The sequence below is a fragment of the Miniopterus schreibersii genome (genome assembly GCF_964146895.1).
Source record: "Miniopterus schreibersii genome assembly, chromosome: 1".
Lineage (NCBI taxonomy): Eukaryota > Metazoa > Chordata > Mammalia > Chiroptera > Miniopteridae > Miniopterus > Miniopterus schreibersii.
The window spans coordinates 156,294,899-156,319,129 of NC_138101.1; the positions used below are offsets into that span (position 1 = coordinate 156,294,899).

The 24,231-nt window shown below is 34.7% G+C and overlaps 1 protein-coding gene across 2 annotated transcripts in view; it reads right to left on the minus strand.

Annotated features, from left to right (window-relative positions):
- The window catches only part of ADAM10 (ADAM metallopeptidase domain 10), a 120,284-nt gene that overhangs the window by 57,607 nt on the left and 38,446 nt on the right, over positions 1-24,231 (minus strand). For both annotated transcript variants that reach the window (XM_081130265.1, XM_081130266.1), the window contains 2 exons: positions 13,309-13,427; positions 10,448-10,606 (listed from right to left, as the gene is read on the minus strand). In XM_081130265.1, the coding sequence (XP_080986391.1) occupies positions 10,448-10,606; positions 13,309-13,427 (278 nt within the window). The remainder of the gene's footprint in view (positions 1-10,447; positions 10,607-13,308; positions 13,428-24,231) is intronic.

Consider the following 24,231-nt stretch of genomic DNA (forward strand, 5'->3'; position numbering starts at 1 on the left):
AAAGGCATACTCATAGACAAGTGTACCTACACACTTAAGTTCTTTATTCAGTTAACAGACTTTAGATCTCTTGGAATTTTCCTACTTGTTTTATCATATAAAGTCAAGTTCATAGTTTTATATTATTTATACATCCATTATTTTGTGCTAGTTTACCCAACATTAGGATAGTCCAGTATCCAGAAATTAAAAATATGGCCTGATTCTTTGGCTAGTTTTCCCTTTAATCATGGATAAGAAAATAATTTATCTATTTCTTACAAGATAACAAGGTGAATGAGGAAGAATCCCTCTGCTGACTCTGGCAGCAACTAAGCAGATAAGTAAAAAATGCTCGAAGAGTACTGATATACAAAGTATTTGGCCACAGAAAATGGATAATACTAAGTAATACATTTTCAAAAGCTTATTTCAATTTCTGTTATAATGTGATAAGGAACTAACTTATGATTCAATTAATTTGTTACATTCTTATTTTCCTTTATGGATCAGTTCGTGGTGCCTTAATTTAAATTGTTTATTAAGATAATAGTTAATAATCTATTTTACCATTTATCTTAGGCTAATTTAAGTTCAATGAAATAAACATGTATTTAACAATAGATGATGAAATTCTTAGAGCTGAATTAGACCTCTAACACATTAAAAAAAAAAAAAAAAGCTATTTTAAATTACAGTTCTAATTTATCATAAAGTTTCAATAATCTCCATACCCAAACTGCTGTCTCTCACACACAAACATGAGCACAGACACAGGAGCATGGGTATCAATGGCCCCACTCCCCAATAAAAAAAACTACGTAACTTAGCCTTTCAAAAGAAAAGCCCTGTGATTAAATCATTACAGCCTGTTTTCAGATGACTTCCTCTAAATGTCTACCATACCTGGTCTCCCCATCCCACATGCCCCACCACTACCAATTATTTAAAAAAAAAAAAAAAAAAAAGGTGTATGGGGTGGGGGATAATCTGTTTACAAAATATATAGCCTTCCCCAAAACCCCAAATAGTATATCAACTATGTAACCAGAAAAAAGAAAGGAAAAAAAAAAGGTTTGTAAGAGTTCAGAGATTTTATTTGAAAAAACAATTTCACTCTTGGCGCAGTTTGGCAGTCGCTGACCAAACAGGTTCCTCACCATCCTGAGTACAAATCTAAACTAAATTTCCCAGCCTCCCCGTCCAAGCTAGGTGTCACAGAACCTAGTTCTAGTTGAAGAAATGTGAGCAGTAGAGAAGAGATATACCAGCCAGGGTCCTATATTCTCTTTTCCCTTCTGAATGGCTGGAAGGAGACAACTGGGAACAGCATTATAGTACAGTATATCACAAAATAAAGTAGCCTGGATTCCTACTCACTTATTGAAAAAAAGCTGCCTGATAAGGAATACATTAAACTTTTACATAGTGAGAAATGAGCTTTTAGTGTATTTTGTCACTGAATTTGGGGGCTCTGCAGTACTGCATTACCTTAATACATGGTGAAAACTTTTGTCAAGAAAAGAACTTATTTTATATCTGCTCTCCATTACCATTTGGCAAATTTTTTATCATAGACAATAGCAAAATAATCTTTCTCTAGCATATCAGAAGCTCTTTAGCAGTGTTGGTATTTGTTAACATTTTCTAAATGTTCTCATTTATAACTAGTTTTCACTCATCCTAAGATACAACTTTTGCCAAAAAATCAGTCATATAGTTAAGTTAAACATCAACATAGTTAAACATTAACTCCATCTTTTAACTAAAGATAGAAGCTCGCGGGCTCTACAATACCCAGATTATGTATACTGCCTGCTTAGAAAAATAAAGAATTAGAGTATTGCCCAGCTGGGAATGGCTCAGTGGTTGAGCATCGACCTAGGACCCAGGAGATCAAGGTCCGATTCCTGGTCAGGGCACATGCCCGGGTTTTGGACTCGATCCTCAGCAGGGGGCATGCAGGAGGCAGCTAATCAATGACTCATCGTTGGTGTTTCTCTCTCTTTTCCTCTCTCTGAAATAAATATATACTTTTTTTAAAAAAAAGAGAATTAGAATATTTAAAAAGAAAAATCAGAGTGTCTTATTTCTTTGTAAATCGTACTTTACATATCGTAAATTAAAGACCTATATTCCTTTTGCAGGCTTGATATTTAGGATAAAAATATTTCCAAAACAACAAAGTAGTATTTATATATGCATCAAATTCTGTCAGCACAAAACTCTCCCAATAGAAAAAAAAGGGGGGGATAATGTATAAAATTTTTCCTATATACTATAAAAACTTCTCTAAAAGATCCTATTTTCCCTGGTCACCACATTAACTATGAAAATGAACAATGACATTTTCCCTCTAAAATTACTGACAATATAATCCCCATTTCTAGAAAAAGCCTTTGTTCAACTAATGAATAAGCCCTCATTGAGCTGCTAAATCATAGGATGCACTGTAGTTCCCCTGAAAAGGCCAAACAGCATATTCTTTCACAAAGAATGAGTCATTGGTGTAAAATAGTAGGCCCATTTAAAATAAAGATCAGCTTTAAATCTATTGCCTTTCTTCCAGTTCCTTTGCATGCCAACCTCTTGCTTTTGTTTTGTTGTAGGAGGTGCAAATATAAATAATACATATATTGTGATACCACCTTAAGTAGGAAATAGCTCTAGTTAACTCTCAGTCATCAACTCCAGGAACAGGGAAGTTCAGATTTTCTACCCAACAGAACCATGCATAAAACCCCCATATCTCACTCCATACTAAAGTAGACCTTGCATCCCCACTACTCCCAGAAAGACATCCCTCCATGTGGCTGGAAGGTTAATAATTTGACGGCAAAGTCTAAGGCCTTGCTTATGAGATGACTCTCTAACAGTCAAAACTTGGAACAATCATTCCAATAGCATGCTATGAATCATCAAATCCAATCAAATAATCCAAACTTTATTAATCGAATTAAAAACAGAGTGAGTCCACAGATAATACACAAAAAGTTGCTTTGTTAATATCTGGAGGGTAAGTGGGTGGGGTCCTTGCCCATGAACAAGTCATTTATTCCCCAAGTTGCCAAAAATCAACATGGATTCACTGAAGGACAGTAGAAGAAAGTAGGCTGCTGCTTTTTTTTTTTTTAGGAGAAATTATGAGTTTGAAGGTGTTAAAAACAAGACAAGGCCCAAATTGAGTCACTTATGCTAGCCCCATGTCACCAAACCAAGACTTCACTTAATGGAAGTTGAAGGCTTCTCCCTGAAATAGAATCTTAAACAATCAATCAGGAACCACCTGGTCAGCACTAGTAAGGTAAACTGCTTGACAGACCACTGGCATTCGCTAAAGGAAAGTGACTTGCCATAAGCAATCACTTTTGCTAGTATAACTTCCTTGTTCCCCACCCACTCCTTTCTGCCTACAAGACTCTCATTTTGAAACAGCTCCTCGGAGCTCCTTTCTGTCTGCTAGATGACATGCTGCCCAATTCATGAACTGTTGAGTAAAGCTTTTATGAGCTTTAAATTTTACTGTTGAATTTTTTTAACAGGGATGGAAGAATGGGTAGGGGGACTCTAAATATTCTTCCCCCTTCTAATTCCAAGGGATAGGTGTCCCTTTCTCCCTAGTACCCCTTCCTCATCTCTCTTCCCCAGTCTCTGTTTGGGGAGGGTGAAAGAAGAGGAGGAGCATAGTATGACTGTCTCAGGGAAGGAGAAGAAACTGAAGATGGTCCCCTTTTCCACATGCACTCATAACATTGATCTGCCAGGAACAAAGGCCTGGAGTACCAGGCATGTCCCTCCCTACCCCTGGTTTTTAATAAGGGTTAATGTTGTAGGAAAGCAGATCATGGGCATCAGGTTAGTAGAAGAAATGTTGCTCCATTATTCCAGTCAATTATAAATAGAATCACTAGACCCTAAATTGCATGAGAACAGGAAACCTTTGCCCTGTTTATCACTTTATCCATAATATCTAAAAATATCTTCTACAGATTAGGCACTCAAATAATGTTAATTAATAAATTAATCAATCATTAAACCTGTAAAAGTGAAACTTGTAATGAAAATTTGTAACACACTGATTCAAAGTGACCATTAATTCCACTTATTGGATTTGAAACTATCTATATACACCTATACAGAGAAAATGGGTGATTCCAGGCCAAAGACAATGCCAGTTTATTTTATTTTCTCAGGTTCTGAGCTATAACATGAAATACTACTGCAGCCAGAGTAATAGCAATCTTTCTCCTATCACTGCAGATTCTTATCTCTAGCAGTCAAAAATCCAGCCCCCTGTCTTCAAAGTTCAAGTCAAATACCAACTCCCCTGGAAAGCCTTCCTAAATATCTCTAGGGCTCCCTCAGTACACACTGAGGGAGGACCACTCTCAGTGCCTTTGATGACATTTAGGTTAGAGCACTTATCACAGTTTGACAATTACTAACTGAGAATTCTCCTGAAGGTGTTTTTTTTTATTAAGTCTTAATCCTTGTTGTATATTCACAAGTCAATAAACATTTGTTGAATTTTTCAGTCAGCAGCAGGTTTCCATGACTCCTTTCAAAGTTCATCCATTAACCAAAGACCTGTACACTGCTGGCTCCAATAATGTTTTTTTAACCTTTATTCTACCTGCAATAACTAGGGCCTGTCTCCCATTTTAAATTGTTTCTACAGGAAAGTGTGCTCTAAATCCCTAACTACTTTATAGATTGAGTATAAAATGGGGGCCTGTATGCACATAAATTTCCTAATTATATGTCAATGGTATTTTTAATTGCCTTAATTTACTTACAAAACAAACAATGAAAGGAAAAATTATTATTTATCAAACATTACCGATACAAGAATAAATGACACAGAGCATCACCCTCAAAGAGCATTCACCCAGCTAAGTATTCAGTCTCCCTATAATCATCCACAGTGTATTAAATATTGGTTGAATTTAATTTACTCATCCAGTCAACAGCTGTTTTCCTTTCATGCCTCTTCCCAAAGGTCAATCATATGACCAATAACCTGTAAACTGCTGGATTCAAAACATTGGGAGGACATACCAATACATAAACAGCAGTCAAAAGATAACACTCAGAACTGAAGGGCCAAAAGGGTTCTAGGAGGTTATACCTGAATTGTATTTTAAAACATGAGTATGGGTTTAGGGGACAGAATCAACAGACAACTAGTGTAAGAAACATTCCTTCTGCTCTCTTGCTTCCACAAGACTTGTCTTAAATTTCCAAAATGTCCCTTCTCTAGAGCTTAGGTATTAGATCAAGACATTAAAAGTCCTTAGTATTTTTTTCACCCCCTTGCCTCTTTTCAAACTCTATCTTCTTTAATCAATCAATAGTTGATGAGTTAATATCAAAAACTTTATAGCCCGGCCAGCGTAGCTCAGCAGTTGAGCATCAACCTATGAACCAGGAGATTGAGGTTCGATTCCCGGTCAGGGCACATGCTTGGGTTTCGGGCTCAATCCCCTGCAGGGGGTGTGCAGGAGGGTGCAGATCAATAACTCTCTCATCACTGATGTTTCTATCTCTCTCTCTCCCCCTCTCCCTTCCTCTCTCTGAAATCATTAAAGACATTAAAAAAACAAAAACACTTTATAGTAATTTTGTTTGTAATAATCCAAAACTGGAAACAATCCAAATGTCCATGAACAGGAGAATACAAAAACAGATTATAGTATCCATACAATGGAATATTACTCATCAATAAAAAGGAATAAACTATTAACACACACAATGACATAAATGAATATCGAAACAATTGTGCTAAGAAGCCAGAATTTTTATTTATTTATTTTTTAAATATATCTTTATTGATTTCAGAGAGAGGAAAGGAGAGGAAGGGAGAGAGAGAGATAGAAACATCAATGATGAGAGAGTCATTGATCGGCTGCCTCCTGCATGCCCCCGACTGGGGATCTAGCCCACAACCCGGGCATGTGCCCTGACTGGGAATCAAACCTTGATCGCCTGGATCCTAGGTCCATGCTCAACCTCTGAGCCACGCCCGGCCCAGCGAAGCTAGAATTTTTAAAGAGTACATAGTGTACCCTGGTTGGTGTGGATGAGTTGGTTGAGTGTTGTCCCGTGCACCAAGAGGTAGCTTGAGATTTGAACAATGCTAACCATTATTAATACTTTCCAATTCTCAACTCTTCCTTCTTTCCTTTGTCCCTCCTTCCCACTAATAGGGCCACAAAAAGAACTGGAAGTCTTAGTGACTGTGACAAAACTCATTTAAGTCAACAGCTTCAAAAATACAATATGAAACTAATTGATTCTGTAAAGTTTTTAGATACAATATCCTCAAGTTTCCACAAATAAGGTGGCTTCTACATGAATGAAGCCTTCACCTTGAAATGGTTCAAGTTTAACAATCTTAACTTTTCAAATTAAGAAATAATGGGTCTTGACAATTGAAGCACAAGGGAAAGAAGCAATAAGTATAGTCACAGCTAACACACATGCTGAAAGTAGAAGTGCCCTGCTAATTCAAGCTCTCTGGGCTTTTCTATACCACACACAGGAAAATAAATTTGAAACAAAAAGAATAAACCCAAACACTCTTATTTAGCTTCATATATTTACTTAAAATATTTTTTAATTCAGAGATGAAATATTTCTATATAAGTACAGCATGGAAAAAATCTTTAGACCACTGCCCTCTGAGAGAGGTAGTACACAAGAGGGTACAATTTAATTAATCCTAAAATTAATTACATTAATGCCCTAAATTAATAAGATTAACAGTATAGTTCATGGGGCAATGTTTTTTCCAGTTTCTTTAAAATAAACTGCCAAGGGGCAGAGGATTAAGTTGTATTCTTCTTACCTTGTCATAACTGTTCACACTTCTATGTCCTAGCAGAGAGTGCCATTTACTACCTAAGTACAGAACTGAATAAGTGGGAATTTTAAGCTAATAACTACATGTAGTTACCACCATCACATCTTACTAGGTATCAAAGCGCCTAGAGAAGTTATTAAATATTTTCACTGAAAACTGTCTCTGTGCTCTGGTACCGAGCCTCAGAAAGCATTTCTTACAACTCTCCAGAACAGCAATATCCTTTTCCATGGTGCTTTCATACATTTATGCCTCCAGTTGCAAAAACAGTATTAAAAGGAATGCAGCCTAATTCTCATCAGAACTTCTACCAATGGTTGCTGTGCTTTGCTTTGGTTGAAAATAACACATACAGGGAGACACCAAATACACTCACGCATGTATATACAATGATTTGAACAATAATACATTACTTTAATTGAGAAAATAAATTATTGGCACTTAAGCAAATTACATGAAAACAATAATATACATTAAAGAGACATCCTCTATCTCTGAATTTGTTGTAAAGTAAAACACCCACTGCTAAACATATTGGGAGAATTTGGCTTAAAACAACAGATACACATGTATGATTTTAGAGAGGCTCACAAATTTCAGAAAAGCCCTATAAATCTGTGGAGTGATGGCGATGTGAATTTATAGCGTTCTTCCATAAGTGAAGCATAAGAGCACATGGTTAAAAACACGAGATCCACAATTAAGTGACAAGTTTTCTAATTAGTTTCCTCATCTATAAAGTAGGGACAATATGTGTGCCTATACCTCAAAAGGTTATTGTGAAGATTAAATGAAAAATTTCAGGTAAAGAATTTTATACACTGCCAGGTACACATTAAATAGTAACAGCTACGCTTATTACTACTATTACTATTAGAACTTAGATATTCTACACAGAAAGGTTAAAGGACCAATTAAAAGTAGCTTTTATCTATCTATCCTCTAAGAAGAGGGGTAGGCAAACTACAGTCTGCTGGACAAGTGAGTTCTTTTGTTTGGAGTGCAAGTTAAGGATAGCTTTTATATTTTTAAATGGTTGAAAAAATTAAAGAAATAATGTTTTGTGTCATGTAAAATTATATGAAATTTGAATTTAAGTATATATAACTAAAGTTTTATTGGAACACTGCCACATTCACTCATTCACATATTTTCTACAGCTGTTTTCATACTACAATGGCAAAACCGAGTAGTTGCAATTGAGCTAATATGGCCCAGAAAGCCAAAAATATTTACTGTCTGGCCCTTTACAGAAAAGGTTCGTCAGCCCTTGGTCTAGAATCTAGAATATAGCAACTATTTAGAAATGAAAAGGTTAACACATGGATGATTTTCTTAAACCATGGATACTTCACCAATTTTCAAATTGTTTCTCAAAAGTAATCGTCTTAATTTGTAAGAATTAAAAACTGTTTAATGCAATTCCTTCCCATACCCTCATCCTCAAATTGTTACATTTCCATTTACCAGAAAAAGTTAGAAATGAAACCACTCTAATCAATACTATTTTTAAGCTCTAATACCACAATTGGTATATAACAATAAAAAGAATGTGAAACGGCCTCCTGACCTTGAATATATACTTGGACAAATAAAAATTAAGAGCTGAAATCAATGGTAAAGTTAAATGCCAAAAGGAATAGAAAACAAAGTTGCATTCAATGTCACTGATCCTCCAAGCTAACTCATTATCTTTGGGAAAAAAGAAAGGTTGGCATAAAGGAAAATATTTGAAAGACTGTAAGATGAAAAGTGGGGAAATGCAATTATATGATGAGAAAGAAATAAAAGTGGGGGAAAAGAGCAAAATATGCTGAAACTACTATACATACAAGGAGAGAAGAGGAGAGAGAAGATGTAGTAAAAGAAATCATAAAAGACAGCAAAAACAGTGGAGGGCACTTATGAGAAGTGTAAAGCAAAGAATGAAATTTAATTATGATATGATGGGAAGATAAAAATGTGTTTGAAATCTTTCAAACTAATCTTTTCCTCTCCTTCCTTTCCCAAAAGGCCTATTTAATTTTGAGAAAACGCTAGAGAGAAAATGTTTCAAGATTTCATTATGTATCTGTGAAGAATCTGCTCCAAACATAAGTAATATTTGGAATGTTAAAGAAGCAAAAGAAACAGAAACTGCAGTTGGAGAACTTACATAGACTGGACAGGGAAGATAAATCTGCAAAAAGATTAAATTACTAAAAAAATTACAAAGTAACATACAAATAAAAGAGATAATAATTCTGTTAGCAGAAAGAAAGGAGGCAAAAAAATTCACAGTCCTACTTGTGAAGGAGGACTATAGCTTAGACACTGAGGAGAGTTTGAAATACCAGGAGAGAAAGATGGAAAAGGAATCAAAAAAGGATGAGTAAAAATGTGGGCAAGTTGGCCCTACCCAATATGGTTCAGTTGGTTAGAACGTCATCCCATGCACCAAAAGGTAACAGGTTCAATTCCTGGTCAGAGTAGGGCACATACTCAGGTTGCAGGTTCAATCCCCAGTTAGGGGGATGTTTCTTTCTTTCTCTCTCTCTCTCTTTCAAATCAATAAAAATTTTTAAAAAATCCTTGGGTAAGGATTAAAAAAAAATGTGGGCAAGTAGCATTAATAAATCTATGATTTAGCAGCAGCTAAAATCCTAAATGTATCCCATCTAGAATAATTATGCTATTTTCTACAGTAATAGAGTATCAGAAAAAAACAAGCATTTAGACAATCATAGATGATAGAGCAAAAAGTCAAAATGATAAGGCTTTCCAGTACATTCCTAGGGATGAGAATATTGACAATAAATTTCTGGCTACAGGAAGGAAAATGAAACCAGGAGAAAGCTGCCAAGTTAAAAAAAAAAAATAGGCAAAAATTGAGAGACTAGTCTAATTACAGTCAAAACTAAAATATGAGTACTCAAAAGGCATATAATTAGAAGAATGAATTTCTGTAGTATTTCATTAAAGCATTCTCATGGTTAGATGGTTATAGATTTATGGACATTGGTAGAAATTAAAAGGTGAAATCTAAATACATTTTCTACTCTTAAAACACAGAAAAAGAACTCTCCCAACAAATCACCATCATATAAAGACCATGGTAAAAGACAAAATCCATAATGATAAATCTAAAGCCTTACCAAACTGAAGTCATTATTTCAAGATTCCCAAAAGAAATACTCAAAGGACTTAGAAACTACAAAAATACCTAAAATATTTCTTAATCACTATACAAATATCCACACTGAAATTTACATAAGATAATGATGCTTCTGTAAGGCCATACATACAAAAGCATTATAGCATTAAATGACTGGCTAATATCAGAATATAGGATTTCCAGTTCAATAATAGGTGGTTAACTTACAGTTCAAATAGAATTGGTTGTATCATATCAACAAAGTAGGACTGGAATGCATTGGTAAGGAAATTGCCTCACTGTACTATATATCTATTATTCATTAAATTGAGACTTTGGTTGTGAAACTATTTTCTTACCTGATTAATAGAACAGGAAAGAAAACAGCTCAAGCTCCATTTGTCTCCACATAGTTTTAACTATTTATATGCCTTTTTGCAAAAGGCTACTTGATAAAAGTTAAATATACTTACTAATATCATCTTCATGATAAATGACAGAGTGAAATGGCAGAGTTCGGTCTTTAATATATCTCTCTGCTGGCTCAACATAAAATGTGCCACTATGAGTCTGGATGAAACCTTCAAATCTTCCATCAATAACAGACCCATGGCTAAAACTTCCTTCTTCACCTGTTAATGAAAGCAACAAATTCTTGCAATTTTAATTTGCATGTGAATGTTAAATTCATTTTTCTTTAAAGAGCTATTCTTACATATATTTTTAAAAACCTAAATAAAAATTTACTGGGAAAATTAATTTTAACATAAAATATATCAACCTGAATTTAAGATGTGAACAACAACTAGTACTTAGTTAAAACATACACAATTATTAGTAACAACAATGAAACAGAACATCTGTTTTATTGACATTCATATTCCCACCACATGGCACAGTGTCTGGCATGCATGCAGTAGTTTATCAATAAATAACTGTTCAATTAACTCAGAAAGAGGTAACAGACCCACTGATGAAATAAACACTTTCAAAATAAAGATATTAAAGTCTCTTTTGAAATTTTGCTCTAATTACTATATGAAAAAAGTTCATTTCCAACCTGATATATTCTGCATGAGCCTTGTGGCTTTCTTACCACCTTTAGGTTTTATAAATATATTTTTTAAATAAGGTAGTGTCAAATATTTCAAAAGCAATCTGAACAAATGTATACTAACAATGTCTTTTATGATACTGGACAAAGATTTATAATACTGTGTCATCAATTATACTTCTCTAATAAGAAAGAACATAACAGAAAAAAAGGTATTTGGGGTTCTTAACATAGTCACAAAGGAAAGTTGAGCACTAAACATAAAATGATTTGAAGAAATGGAAGGTAGAAGGAGGGGGATTTAAAAGTTAAATTTACTTAAAATTTTATCATTAAAACAAAAATCAGGCCATCCACAATTTCTAAGTTATAGATTAAAATTAATTAGTTGACTCTGAAGTAATCATGAACTGAAGCTAAAATCCCAAGACATTCGTATTTTAAATGACAAGGTTTTTGCCCGGCCAGGAGTGGCTCAGTGGTTGAGCGTCAACCTAGGATCCAGGCAATCATTCGATTCCCGGTCAGGGCACATTGCCTGGGTTGCGGGTTGCAGCCGATCAATGGCTCTCTCATCATTGATGTTTCTATCTCTCTCTCTCTCCCTCTCCTTTCCTCTCTCTGAAATCAATAAGGATGTATTAAAAAAAAAAAAAAAATGACAAGGTTTTTAGCTACAAATTCAGTCTTATACTTTTCCTGACCACTGCTTAGCAAAAAAAGGGCAGAAACTACAAGTTACTTGTCCAGAAAGATAAATAATAAAAAAATAACAGAAAACTGTAGTCTAACATTAAAAACCTAGACTGATGTAAAAACACTTTCCTTTGGTCACATGGAATAAGAATACCAAAATAAACCTGTTATTCCTTTGAGACAGCATGGAGAAACCTAGAGAATATTATGCTAAGTGAAATAAGCCAGTCAGAAAGACAAGTATCACATGATCTCACTCATTCATATGTGGAATCTAAGAACAAAATAAACTGATCAACAAAATAGATCCAAAGATATAGAAGCACGGAACAGACTGACGAACCTCAAAGGGAAGGCAGGGGTGGGGAGAGATTAACCAAAGCACTTACATGCATAAATGGATAACCCATGGACACAGACAATAGGGTAGTGAAGGCCAGGAGGCATGGGGCTCCGGAAAGAAGGGGTCATTAGGGGGAAAAAGAGGATATCTGTAGTCCTTTCAACAATAAAGATAAAGTTTTTAAAAAACTTTTATTAACTAGGTTTAATCTACAAGTGAGAAACTTTAAGCATAGAAATGCCTCATGTATCTGGCATAATGAGAAAATAAAAAACATTTCTTTAAACACTTAATTTTTCGTGTTATAATTTTGAGTGGAAATCTCTCTAATATGTATAAATAAAATTTAACTTTCAGTTAACTTTGTCTTAAAAACCAAGGATCACCTTGAGTATTTATTAATGCACAGAGTTTTAACACAAAGACGACTGACTTTTGAACCTTTTTATGACTTCTATAATTATTCTTCTCAAACTACTAAGCTGTCAAATGCAACTTTCTATTGGGTTAAATATGTGTATCCAATATCTTTATAATCTGGTATAGTAAGAGAAATTAGTTAGAATTATAAACAAAAGTAAATAGATTCTGAAGAAGGAAGGGCCTAGGACGATTCTCCTATCAATGACTGTCACAGTATTTTTGGCTATTAAGATGATCTTTACAGTTTCCTTTTAGATTTTTCCTCTTCTAAAACACAGCAAAGCTACTGCTATTTTCTTGTTTGGATGATCAGAAAATTATAGAAGTCGCCCGGCCGGACGTGGTTCAGCGGTTGAGCGTCAACCTAGGATCCAGGAGATCGGGGTTCAATTCCCGGTCAGGGCATATGCCCGGGTTGCGGGCTCGATCAATGACTCTCTCATCATTGATGTTTCTATCTCTCTCTCCCTCCCCTTTCCTCTCTCTGAAATCAATAAAGGTATTTTTTTTTTTTAAAAAAAAGAAAATTAGAGAAGTCATTAAAATATTTTTTTAACCTAAGTTTGGAGGTACTGAGAGAGTCAAAAATTCATACCTTTCAGAAGCCAAACACTGCATAATTCAACATTATACAAACATGTAAAGATAGATCCAAGGATTATTTCATTCTTCAAAGACAACTATAATCTTCATGATATATTTAAATATCCTCAGAATTTATCCCATCTTTTCTGAAATATTTGCCTATGCTTCAACAACTATATTTCCTTGTGTAGAAAAAAATTTAAAGAAAAGGGTTCTTTTAAGATTCAACTTACCATAAATATGTCCAGTGTAAATATGAGAGGGATCATAATCAAGTACTTTATTTGATATTTCTACTTTAAATTCATCACTAAAAAGGGAAGTGTCCCTCTTCATTCGCAGGTTGAAATGTCTGCAAAATGGGATGGGAAAAGGAAAAATGAAATTTAAAAGATCGAAATTTTAAAGTTATTAAAAAGTCTGCAAAATGTGGGCTGTTTCACACAATTTGTCTATTTGGGAAATATACTTACCAAAATTTTCTTACAAAAATTCTGTTCTAAAATTCAACCTAGTAGCTGTGACACAACTCTAAATTACATACAATTAAGCAGTAATTGTCTAGGATATATTTTAAAATAAATGCCAATGGGCTGATTCCTACATGGTAAAACAAGATCATTCTAACAGCAACTACTTTGCTTAGAAATAAGAAACAAGTTTCTGTACCCAAGTACAGAAACCACTATTACCACTACCTGTCTTCCCTCTCAAGTAATTCTGCAGCTTTGACATTTTCCCCTACTTTTCACAGCTCAAAGAAGATAATACACAGGAAAATGGCACCTCCATTAGATATTTAACATCTAAGAGATACATGCCCTTTCATTTACACACACACACACACACACACGCACGCACGCATGCACATATACACACACACACACGTCAATCCTTAATTTTTCCAAGGGCTTCTAACTCTTCTAATTATCTTTGGACCTTTCTCAGATCAATTTGGGAACCCTAAAAGACCACGATATTAGCTGAAATCATACTCATTCTATCTCTACAAAAGAGAGGGAATGACAAAAATGTTGAAGTGAAATTAAATAAAGAATCTAGGGTTTAGAATTACTTGGAATCAAACTTTAAGCTTAAAATTTACTGGTCAGGACTCCTGTCTATGAAACGAAGATAATACATTCTATCTTACAGAACTGTTTTAAGGATTAGAAATTATAATTTTCTAATTATAATTATAGTAAACTCATTAACACAGCATCTGGCACATAGGAGATATATAAAAAACTGTACCAAATGAGCTATCATTACTAAATTTTTAAAATACATCAAGTATTGCCCGGCTGGTGTGGCTCAGCAGTTGAGTATCAACCTCCGATCCAGGAGATCGAGGTTCAATTCTCAGTCAGGGCACATGCCCAGGTTGTGAGCTCAATCTCCAATAGGGGGCGTGCAGGAGGCAGCCAATCAATGACTCTAATCACTGATGTTTCTATCTCTCTCCCTCTCACTTCCTCTTTCTGAAATCAATAAAGACATAATTTTTTTTTAAAGTATATCAAGTGTCTTTTATAATTTCTATAAAAGTCTGCATAACACAATTTCTATCAATGAACCTGACCCAGTTTTTAATTAGCCAACTACCAAATGTTAACAGGATGTGGAATACTGGAACTCTCACGCATTGCGGGTGGAAGTACAAAATGGTGCAATTACTTTGGAAAACTGGCAGTTTTTTGTAAAGTTAAATATAGAGAAATCCTGACTCAGAATTCCACTCCAAAATAAATGAAAACATAAAACATATGCCCAAACAAACACTTGGACACAAATGTCCATAGCAGCTTTATTCACAATAGCCCAAAACTGAAAATAACCTAAATATCAACTAGTATAGAGATAAAGAGATCACGGCTTATTCATACAATAAATTTTCATACCAGCAATAAAAAGATCATACTACTATACTTTTGTAAAGATACAAAAGAAGAAAAACAGTATAATTCCATACATATATAAGCTTAGAATAGGTAAAACCTATCTATAGTGACAGAAAGCAGGCAGTGGTTGCCTCGGGGAGAGAGACTAGGAGCAAAGAGGTATGAAGGAACTTATTGCTACAACGGAAATATTCTACATGTTGATTTGAATAGTGATTACAAAAGTGTATACATTAGTCAAACTATACACTTGAAATGACTATATTTTATTTTATGTAAATTATACTTCAATAAAGTTGATTTTAAACAAAACAATGCAAAAAAAACTAATTTTTCAAGTGAATAGGGGTCAACAGAGTATACTCATTAGGTTCAGAAAGTGTGTTCCTTTTTTAACACTGTCTATTTTATATATTCCCTAACTTCATGTCAATTTGGCACCCTTTTATTTTGAGGCTGTATTCATATTCTACTTGACTAAAACTCTCACCAAAAAACCCCTAGGGTTCCTAGGTGCTGTGACAGGACTCCAGGCTAGGAAAAGCATCGTCAGAGCCTTCAGGTTCCAATCTATTGCAGGAAGTAATCAACAAAGTCAAACACATCATCTAAACGGAAACTCCACAAATTTAAAAATAGTCTTTCCTGAACAAACAGGAATCCTGCCTGAATTCTTGTGGTACATTCTGTCTTTTCATAAAACTACTTCTGCCAACTATAGGAAATTCTTGATCATATATGTGTGTTTTTAAAGGATCACAGTATTTTGAAAAATCATTAATTTATCATTATATGTACTTATAATTTACTAAATAAATACTATCTCTAAAAGAGCATCTTTATTAAGCAGACTAAATAATAATTGTCCAAGGGCTTAATATATTTATCTTTCAGGATTGATTATTCCTCAAAACTGTTATATCCTAAAATTATTATAAGCAACAGCATTAGTATTCCATATGGCAAAAAAGAGTAGGGAAGGGGACACAAGTTTCAGAAAGACATTTAAGTTCAATATAAGAACAATCTATGCCACACTCCCTTCCCTCCCCCAAAACAGTTTTACATCACTTAAAGTGTCTAAGCAGATAGCAACCTTAGAGCGAAGTTATAACAGAGAGAATTTAAGAAACTTGAGATAGGCTCCTCCTTCCAACCTTGATACTGATTTCATAATAAAAAATTGTTTTATATATACACAGAACATTATTCTTAGTATTGACTTAAATTGTATTAAAACCATATATAAAATCAGTTCTCAATGATCCATGCAGAGAGTCACATAGCAATAAAGATAATAAAACAAAAAATTTTTTCAATCAAACCCTCTAAATGAATGCTTTTATTAATTATATCAAAACTAATCTGCATCTAAAACATATATCAACAGATGAGGGAATGAAACGGGTGTGCCTGGAAGGCAGGTAAATGGTAGAAAAAAGCCAGATTGAATTAAAGTCTGTCACAATCACAATGAAATAGTTTAAAACAACACACAAATGAATAATCTATGAATCCTATTAACTAAGCCACTAAATTCCAATTCCCTAATTTTGATTCCACCGCCATCAGTTTGGTAGTTCATATATTTGTACTATTTTAATATTGATATAAATTATAATTTCTTTTCAATATTCCTACTGGATAACATGTTATAAAATAATAATAAAAATTAGCTAACCACATTCTGCCTTCCCTGTTTCTCAACAAGCCCTAAATAAAAAACAATCTGAAACCATAACATGATTCTTTAATTGTTTAAACTTCTGGCCCAAAGGTGAGAAAAACTGCAGTGAATACTGACTTATAAAAACCATTGTATTTTGCGAAAACAGTTCGGTGGTTCTTCAAAAAGTTAAACACAGAATTACCATATGATCCAGCAGTTCTTATTCTAGGTATATACCCAAAGAAACTGAAATCAGGGACTCAAAGAGATACTTGTACACCAGTATTTATAGCAATACTAATCACAATAGTCAAAACATGGAAACAATCCAAATGTCCATCAACAGATGAATAAAAAACTGTATTTTGATGTGGTAAACACACACAATGGATTATTCAGCCTTAAAAAGGAACAAAATTCTGATTCATGCTATAACATGAATGAACATTAAAAACATTACACTAAAAAAAGTCTAACATAAAAGGACAAATACTGTATAATTCCACTTATATGAGGTACTTAGACTAGGCAAATTCAAAAAATGGAAAGTAGAACAAAGGTTAGCAAGGACTGGTGGAAGGGCAGAATGGGGAGCTACTGTTTAATTGGTATACAGTTTCTGTTTGAAATGATGAACAAGTTCTAGAAATGGGTAGTGGAGATAATGGCACAACACTGAATGTACTTATGCTACTGAAGTGTACACTTAAAAAGGGTTAAGATAGTAAGCTACAAATTTTTACCACAACCGAAATAAACAAATACATTTTTTATATCACTGTATTCCAAAAATCTGGAGTATAAAATGAAATTATGCAGCCAGAAATACCTTTCTTACTGGTAAAAGTTCAAAGAGATTTGGTTGAGATAGTGGTATTATGATAAGAATGATAAAATTATATAGCATTCTACTTAAAGTTATATAGGTTTATGATTTTTAGAATTCTTACATATATTACTGCATTTTATCCTCACAGTAACACTGCAAAAAAGTCATGATGCATAATTTTATGAAAGGGTATGATTCAAGGTCACAAGACTGGAGTTAGGACTAGAACCCCAGCATTGGGATGCTGTACACTATTCTTTCTACCATACCACAAATGCTTCTCAAGCATGTAATAAAGAAGTCAAGCTACTATATGCTGAGTGTTGTAGTAGTCTTAATGTTATATTAACAGTCTCCACCACCAAGTCACCTATTACAATCTAAATGAATGCAATTAAGAGATAGAAATGAAAACTTAACCTCATTTGACTTTCACTGACAATTATACTTTGCAACACCACCATAAGAAATTCTCTTTGATTAATGCTTAAGCCATTTTTAAAACTAAGACTAAACTCTGTTCCATTTTATGATGTTTCTTTCAGCAGGTTTCATTCTTTTTATTATTATAATATAGTACACGCTGACATTAAACTTTAGATTTCCTTTGAGGCAATAAGATGCTCTGTATAAAGAACACTATTTGCACTGGAAATGATTTTTCTACCCATGGATTTAACCATTATATTGATTCTATGGATCAATAGTATTTTGACTCTTATCTTGATTACAGTAGTTCGATTATAATTCTTTTTCGGCTTTCCTCAGTGGTATTGTAGTAAAGTTATAAAGAACGGAGTGAAATTATAGGAGGGCAAAATCAGTTAAATGACAGCAATCTGAAAAAATACACCAGATTCCAATTGTCCAGCCTCAGTGATGTAAAGATGCAGTTGTACCATGTGGTGAAAACAGTGCTTTCCTTTCTTAAGCTTTAGAAAAGCACGCTACATCTAAAGCAAACAAATAATCAAGGTACCAGAACCACCTTTGGTGCAGAACAAAATTAATTATGTTAGGATATAATTCTATAAGTTTCTGAAAGGTCATGTATCTTCTACATCTTTATATAAAAAGGCACCTTTCTATATGTTAGAACAGTAAGAATAGAGAGTAAAAATTTGCCTCTCCCTGTATGATTGCTATTTTGGCTAGATAGTATGGCTCTGATTCTTAGAAGAAAACAGAACAATGGATTAAGGGTACATACCTCAAAGTGAAGTCATATTAAGAAGAAAGCCTCAACTAATGAAGTACCTTGTTAACAAAGGGAAGAAACCTGAGAGCAAACACTGTGTTTCAAAATATGTGAGTGTGTCCCAGAGACCAAGACTGTCTTTATGAACAGAGGTCCATCACATCTAAATGGAACAGGACTATGGCAGGTCTGAGTTAGTGATTCCTAGAAAAAAAACTGAACTTAATAGTGTCTCCCTGGCATCTCTAGATGTTCTTTTCCTTCACCTTCCTCTTAATAAAGATTTCTCTGACTAGATGGCATCTGAACAGAGACCTGAATACAGTGAAGGAGGAAGAGCCATGTGGTCGTGGAGTGGAGGTGGGGAAGGGTTTAAGGCAGAGAGGAACAACAAGTGCAAAGGCATGCATTGTGTGTTGGAGAAAAATCACTGGAGCTACAGTGTGTAGGGGAGGAGGAGGAGAGAGAAGGTAAGATAGGAGAGTAGAATCTGGCACACAGAAGGGACTCCAAAGCCTTGTTGAATTAATGAAGATGTGCCTGAGCAGATAGCAGGTAATTCTTTATGTAACAAACTCTCTCTAAAACATCTGATTATACCACTTCAAACTACAGTATTCCCTAGTCCCCTTTGCGGGGGAGTGAGGAATGGTAAGGGAACTTGCCCTTCTGCTATAAATTCTCATCATTCTAATCTCTCCTTTTTAAAGATAAAACCTATCACCTCTTCCCTATACTCCCCAATTATTCCACTCCCATCCACATTTTCCTGCCACTGTTACTTTTCCACATCCAGGGAGGCCTGAGGATCCCTCCTCCTCCAAGTTCTACCCCCAGGCTCCGACCATCCAACTGTGGCTAATCCAGTAGCTCTAGTCTCCTTTCCTGTGGGTTAAGTGGATACTATATTCCCTTCTCATCCTCAGTCTCCCTATCACTTAAAATAGTTTCTGAAGAGGCACAGGTACTGTTGCTCTGCTATAGCAAAGTGTCTGATAGCTTTTTTATTTATCTTGTGATAATCTCAACTTCCAGGAAAAAAAAATCCATAATGATATGGGAACTTCTACTCTAGATTTAACAGTGATAAACTATAGTTACTGTTGATGATGAAGTGACAAGAACTTAGGTAAGAGACACCCACTATAATCCTGTAACTTTACAGTTTATTAAAACAAGAAAAGAAAAAAGCAGCATAAAATAGCAATGATTTTAGTAAAGCAGATTCTTAAATCTTCACAGAAAGCAGAGCTAAATAAAATCCCCTATTTGGGGACCTAAACACACACAAGTGAAGCTGAGCAATCAAGTCTCAAAAACATCATTCAATATTAAGTTGGATAAAGTGACCTCTAAAGTCTTAAGATAAACTCTATGAAAGGCTCACTCAGTTTGACAGGTGAGAGTAAACTATCTGTCAAACTGAAAAGTAAAAAGATTTTGGAACAAAAACAAAATAGTATTGAATGTAAACTATAACTGAAAAATAAAATTTTTTAAAATAAATTAAAAAATAAAAAAGGTCAGTTAAAAAAAAAATTTTAGAACTCATGTATATGGCCAGAACAGCTTTACCATAAACAAATAAAAAGTACTTGAACTTCATACATTTAGGGAAAAATTAGCCAAGCTATACTCAAAAGATAACTGGCTCCTTGCACTTAATCACCACAGAATTGGGAGAGATGGTTCCTCAAAGATATTAGCCCAATATGCTCTCATAACCAAAATATATGGGCTGTTATCATGAATCATTAGAAATTCAAACCAAAAAATGTTATTTCTTTACCCTTATACATGACTATCATGTGTACAAACCGGGACTACTCTGTGTAATTAGATCCAGCAAGACAAACTAAAGAAATTTAAAAAGGATAAATCACATGGACTAATCATATCACTAATGTTCAGCATGACAAGAGCAAGCAGCAGCAACTGACCCCTCCCCCTCCTTGAAACACTTGCCCCTTGGCTTCTAGTATACCATGCTCCCAACCTTTCTTCTACCTTTCTTACCACTCTTAAGTCTTGGCATCCTCTCCTATACCTAACCTTGAAAACAGTGGCATTTAGCAGGGCTCTCTCCAAGGCCCTCCTCGTGAGTTCACATAACATGTCCAAAACTGAATTTATACTTTCTCCTCAAATTTACAGCAGCACCAGTATTCCCTATCTTAATAAATGGTTCCAGTAGCCTCTCAGTCGCTCAAACCAATAAACTGTCATATTTGACTCCTTTCTCTTTATACCTCACTACATGTCAAACAGGTCCAATAAATTCTACCTTCAAAATATTTTTCAACTCTATTCACTCTCCTTCATCACCTCTAGTGCCACCTTAATCCAGGATACCACCTCCCATGAGGACCAGAGCCTCCTAATTAATCTCAATGCATTTAGTCTTCATTTGCAGCCATTCTGAACTTTTTAAAGCTCATAAAATTACTTATCATTAAAAACCTTCCATGGCTAAGTAAAACTTGCCACCATGACTTACATAAACTCTCAAAGATCTGGCTCCTGCTTACATGTACAACCTCATTTGAAACCTTTCTCCCTCACATTTTAAGCACCGGGCAATCCCATGAGCATGCCACTTCTCATCTCAGTATCTTTGCACATGCTGTTTATCCTGCAGAACACATTTCCTCCCCTTCTTTGCCTAACCAACTCCTTCAGTCATTCTTCCAGAATCAGTTTAAATGCCATCTCCTAAGTGTGGCCTTTCCTGGCCTCCAGACAAGATGGCATGCCCCCTGTGCTCTCAAAGCAATCTTCTGAACATTCCTTTCTTAACAGTTACTACAGTTCTCATTCCTAATCCAATACCCGTCTTTCTCATGAGTCCATAGGTTCCATCAACAACAAGGACCTATCTTGTTCAGCTATTCTATTCTTAGCGACTACTAAAGTGCCTGGTATAGATTAGGTGCTTAATAAATATATAAAACAATAAAAGGGATGAAATAGTTTATAACATGAAATTGGACTTAGCAAATTATGGCATGTTAAAACTATAGAAACATCTCTCACAGCTCAACTAAAGAAAAGGAAATGCACAATATGTTTGCTCATTCCATCCAAAGATCAAAATTCCATTTAACTCAATTTGTGGTTTCCTTAAAAAAAACAAAAAACACAACAACTACTGCTACATGACACAACTATGTGTGGCAAACCATCATATCTACAATTTTTTACATGCTAGACTTTGTGTTTATATTTGACTTGTTGATCCAGTATCATTCTCCCAGTAGAGACTGTTTTGGAACCTAACTAGTACAAAGTAATTATAATTAAAGATTTCACAGACAAGCACAATTAACAACTTAATTTTATCCCTCTCTACGAGTATCAAAACTATCTGGCAACCCAAAGCAGCAGAAAAAGGCTCTAATAAGTTATAGAAGAGGTTATGATGCAATCAAGTGTGAAATCATTCAGAAGTGATTTCAAAAAGGAACTGTAGCCATGAGCAGGTGGCTAAGTTGGTTGGAATGTGGTCCTGTACAGAAAAAGATTGAGTGTTTGATTTCCAGTCAGGGCACATACCTAGGTTGCAGGTTCGATCCCCAGTAGGGGCACGTACAAGAGGCAACCGATCAATGTTTCTCATTCACATCGATGTTTCTCTCTCCCTATCTCTCACTCCTTTCTTCTCTCTCTAAAATCAATAAACATATCCTCCAATGAGGATTAAAAAAAAAAAAGAACTGTAGACGTGATTACCAAAGAATTTTTAAACATATTTATCAGTTTAAAAATATCACACTACTAACAAGAAGGTTTCACTGATCCTTAATAGGACAATCCAAACAAAAATATTACAAAACTGATAAACTAAACATCTCTATTTAACACAGTTATATAAAGAATTTTCAGATATAATGAAATAGGATAAAGATTTAAATAATGTTTAGTCATATAACATGCTTGCTACACTTTTAAGAAACAGTGCAGCAACTTACACGGAACTTAATCACTTGGCAACAGAAAAAAACAAGGCAGGCTAATGAATCCTAATTACACCCGAGCTAGAGTGCTTATCTCACAAAAGACCCAACTGCATATGCCACATTTTAGTATGAAATATAACTTACAATTAAGGAAATGATGGATGGGCTTTTCTACTAGACATATATCTAATTTCTGACATTTACTAAGTCACCAACTTAGAAATTCTGACATTAAATATTCTCTCAGACGCAGCCTATTTTAGACCAACTTTTAGAGCAAACAATGTACCCAAAGAATTAAAAATGGTCAGAAAAACACTTTTACACTCTTCTATTCCCTTTTCAAAATAGGGAGGAAACTCAGTTTAAGTTTTTCTTAAAACTCATTCAATATCTTCCACAGAAAACCCAGTTAATGATTAAAAACCCTTAAAATAAAAATGATATTTTGTGTGAAAATTATATCTAAGAAGCTAAAGTCAGAACAATCATCTGTTCTTAATTTAGCTTCTTAAATACAAAATTAACATGAACATAACTCAGTTCTTGTTTTTTCTTATGATTCAGTAAGTAATTCAAGTAGCCAATGTCCTTTCAGATTTTTAAAAACATATTTATATGCTTTTCATTTGTGTGCAAAGGAATCAAGCAAGAATTAAAAAAAAAAAAAAATCATAGTTGAGACAAAGAGCAGTGTGAAATATACTTCACCTAGTAATATATGCTAATGGACACTGTACTAGACATAAACCAGCTACTAAATAAATAGCATTTCCCTTTAGGAAATTTTGCTCAAATTTTTTTGGGACATATTTAAGTACCAAGTCAGTATTTTTCAAAGTTTTGTTTTTCCACATCCTTAACAGAGCATTTTTACACAACTCAAACGTATTCTTTTGCTCTTCTTTATGAGCTGGCATCCATTTGTGCTACCTGGACTCTTACCTCTGCTTCTCAAAGTGTGCTGGTCTGCCTACAGAGTTAAAAGGGTCCTAGATTTCTGCTGCCCCATTCATTATATGAAAATAGCCCTGGCTGGTGTGACTCAGTTGGTTGGAGCAATATCCCATACACCAAAGGGTCACAGGTTTGATTCCAGGTCAGGGCGCATGCCCAGGTTGCAGGTTTCGGGTTCAATCCCAGGTCAGCACAAGTGCAGGAGGCAACCAATCAATGTTTCTCTCTCACATCAATGTTTCTCTCTCTCTCTCTCTCTCTCCTTTCCTTTCTCTCTCTAAAATCAATAGGAACATGCTCTTGGGTGAGGATTGAAAAATAAAAATAGCACTAGCTGATTTGCTCAGTGGTTAGAGCATTGTAGCGCAGACTGAAGTGTCGCCAGTTCGATTCCAGTCAAGGGCACGTATCTTGGTTGCAGACTCGATCCCTGGCCCCAACTGGGGCGTGTGCAGGAGGCAACCAATAGATGTGTCTCTCTCACCTTGATGTTTCTCCCTCTCTTTCTCCAACCCCCTCCCTTCCACTCTCTCTAAAATTCAATGGAAAAAATATCCTCAGCAAGGATTAACAAAACAAAACAGAACAAGAACAATAATAAAGCCCAAGACACAACAATAATAATAAAGCCCAAGGCACAACAAAA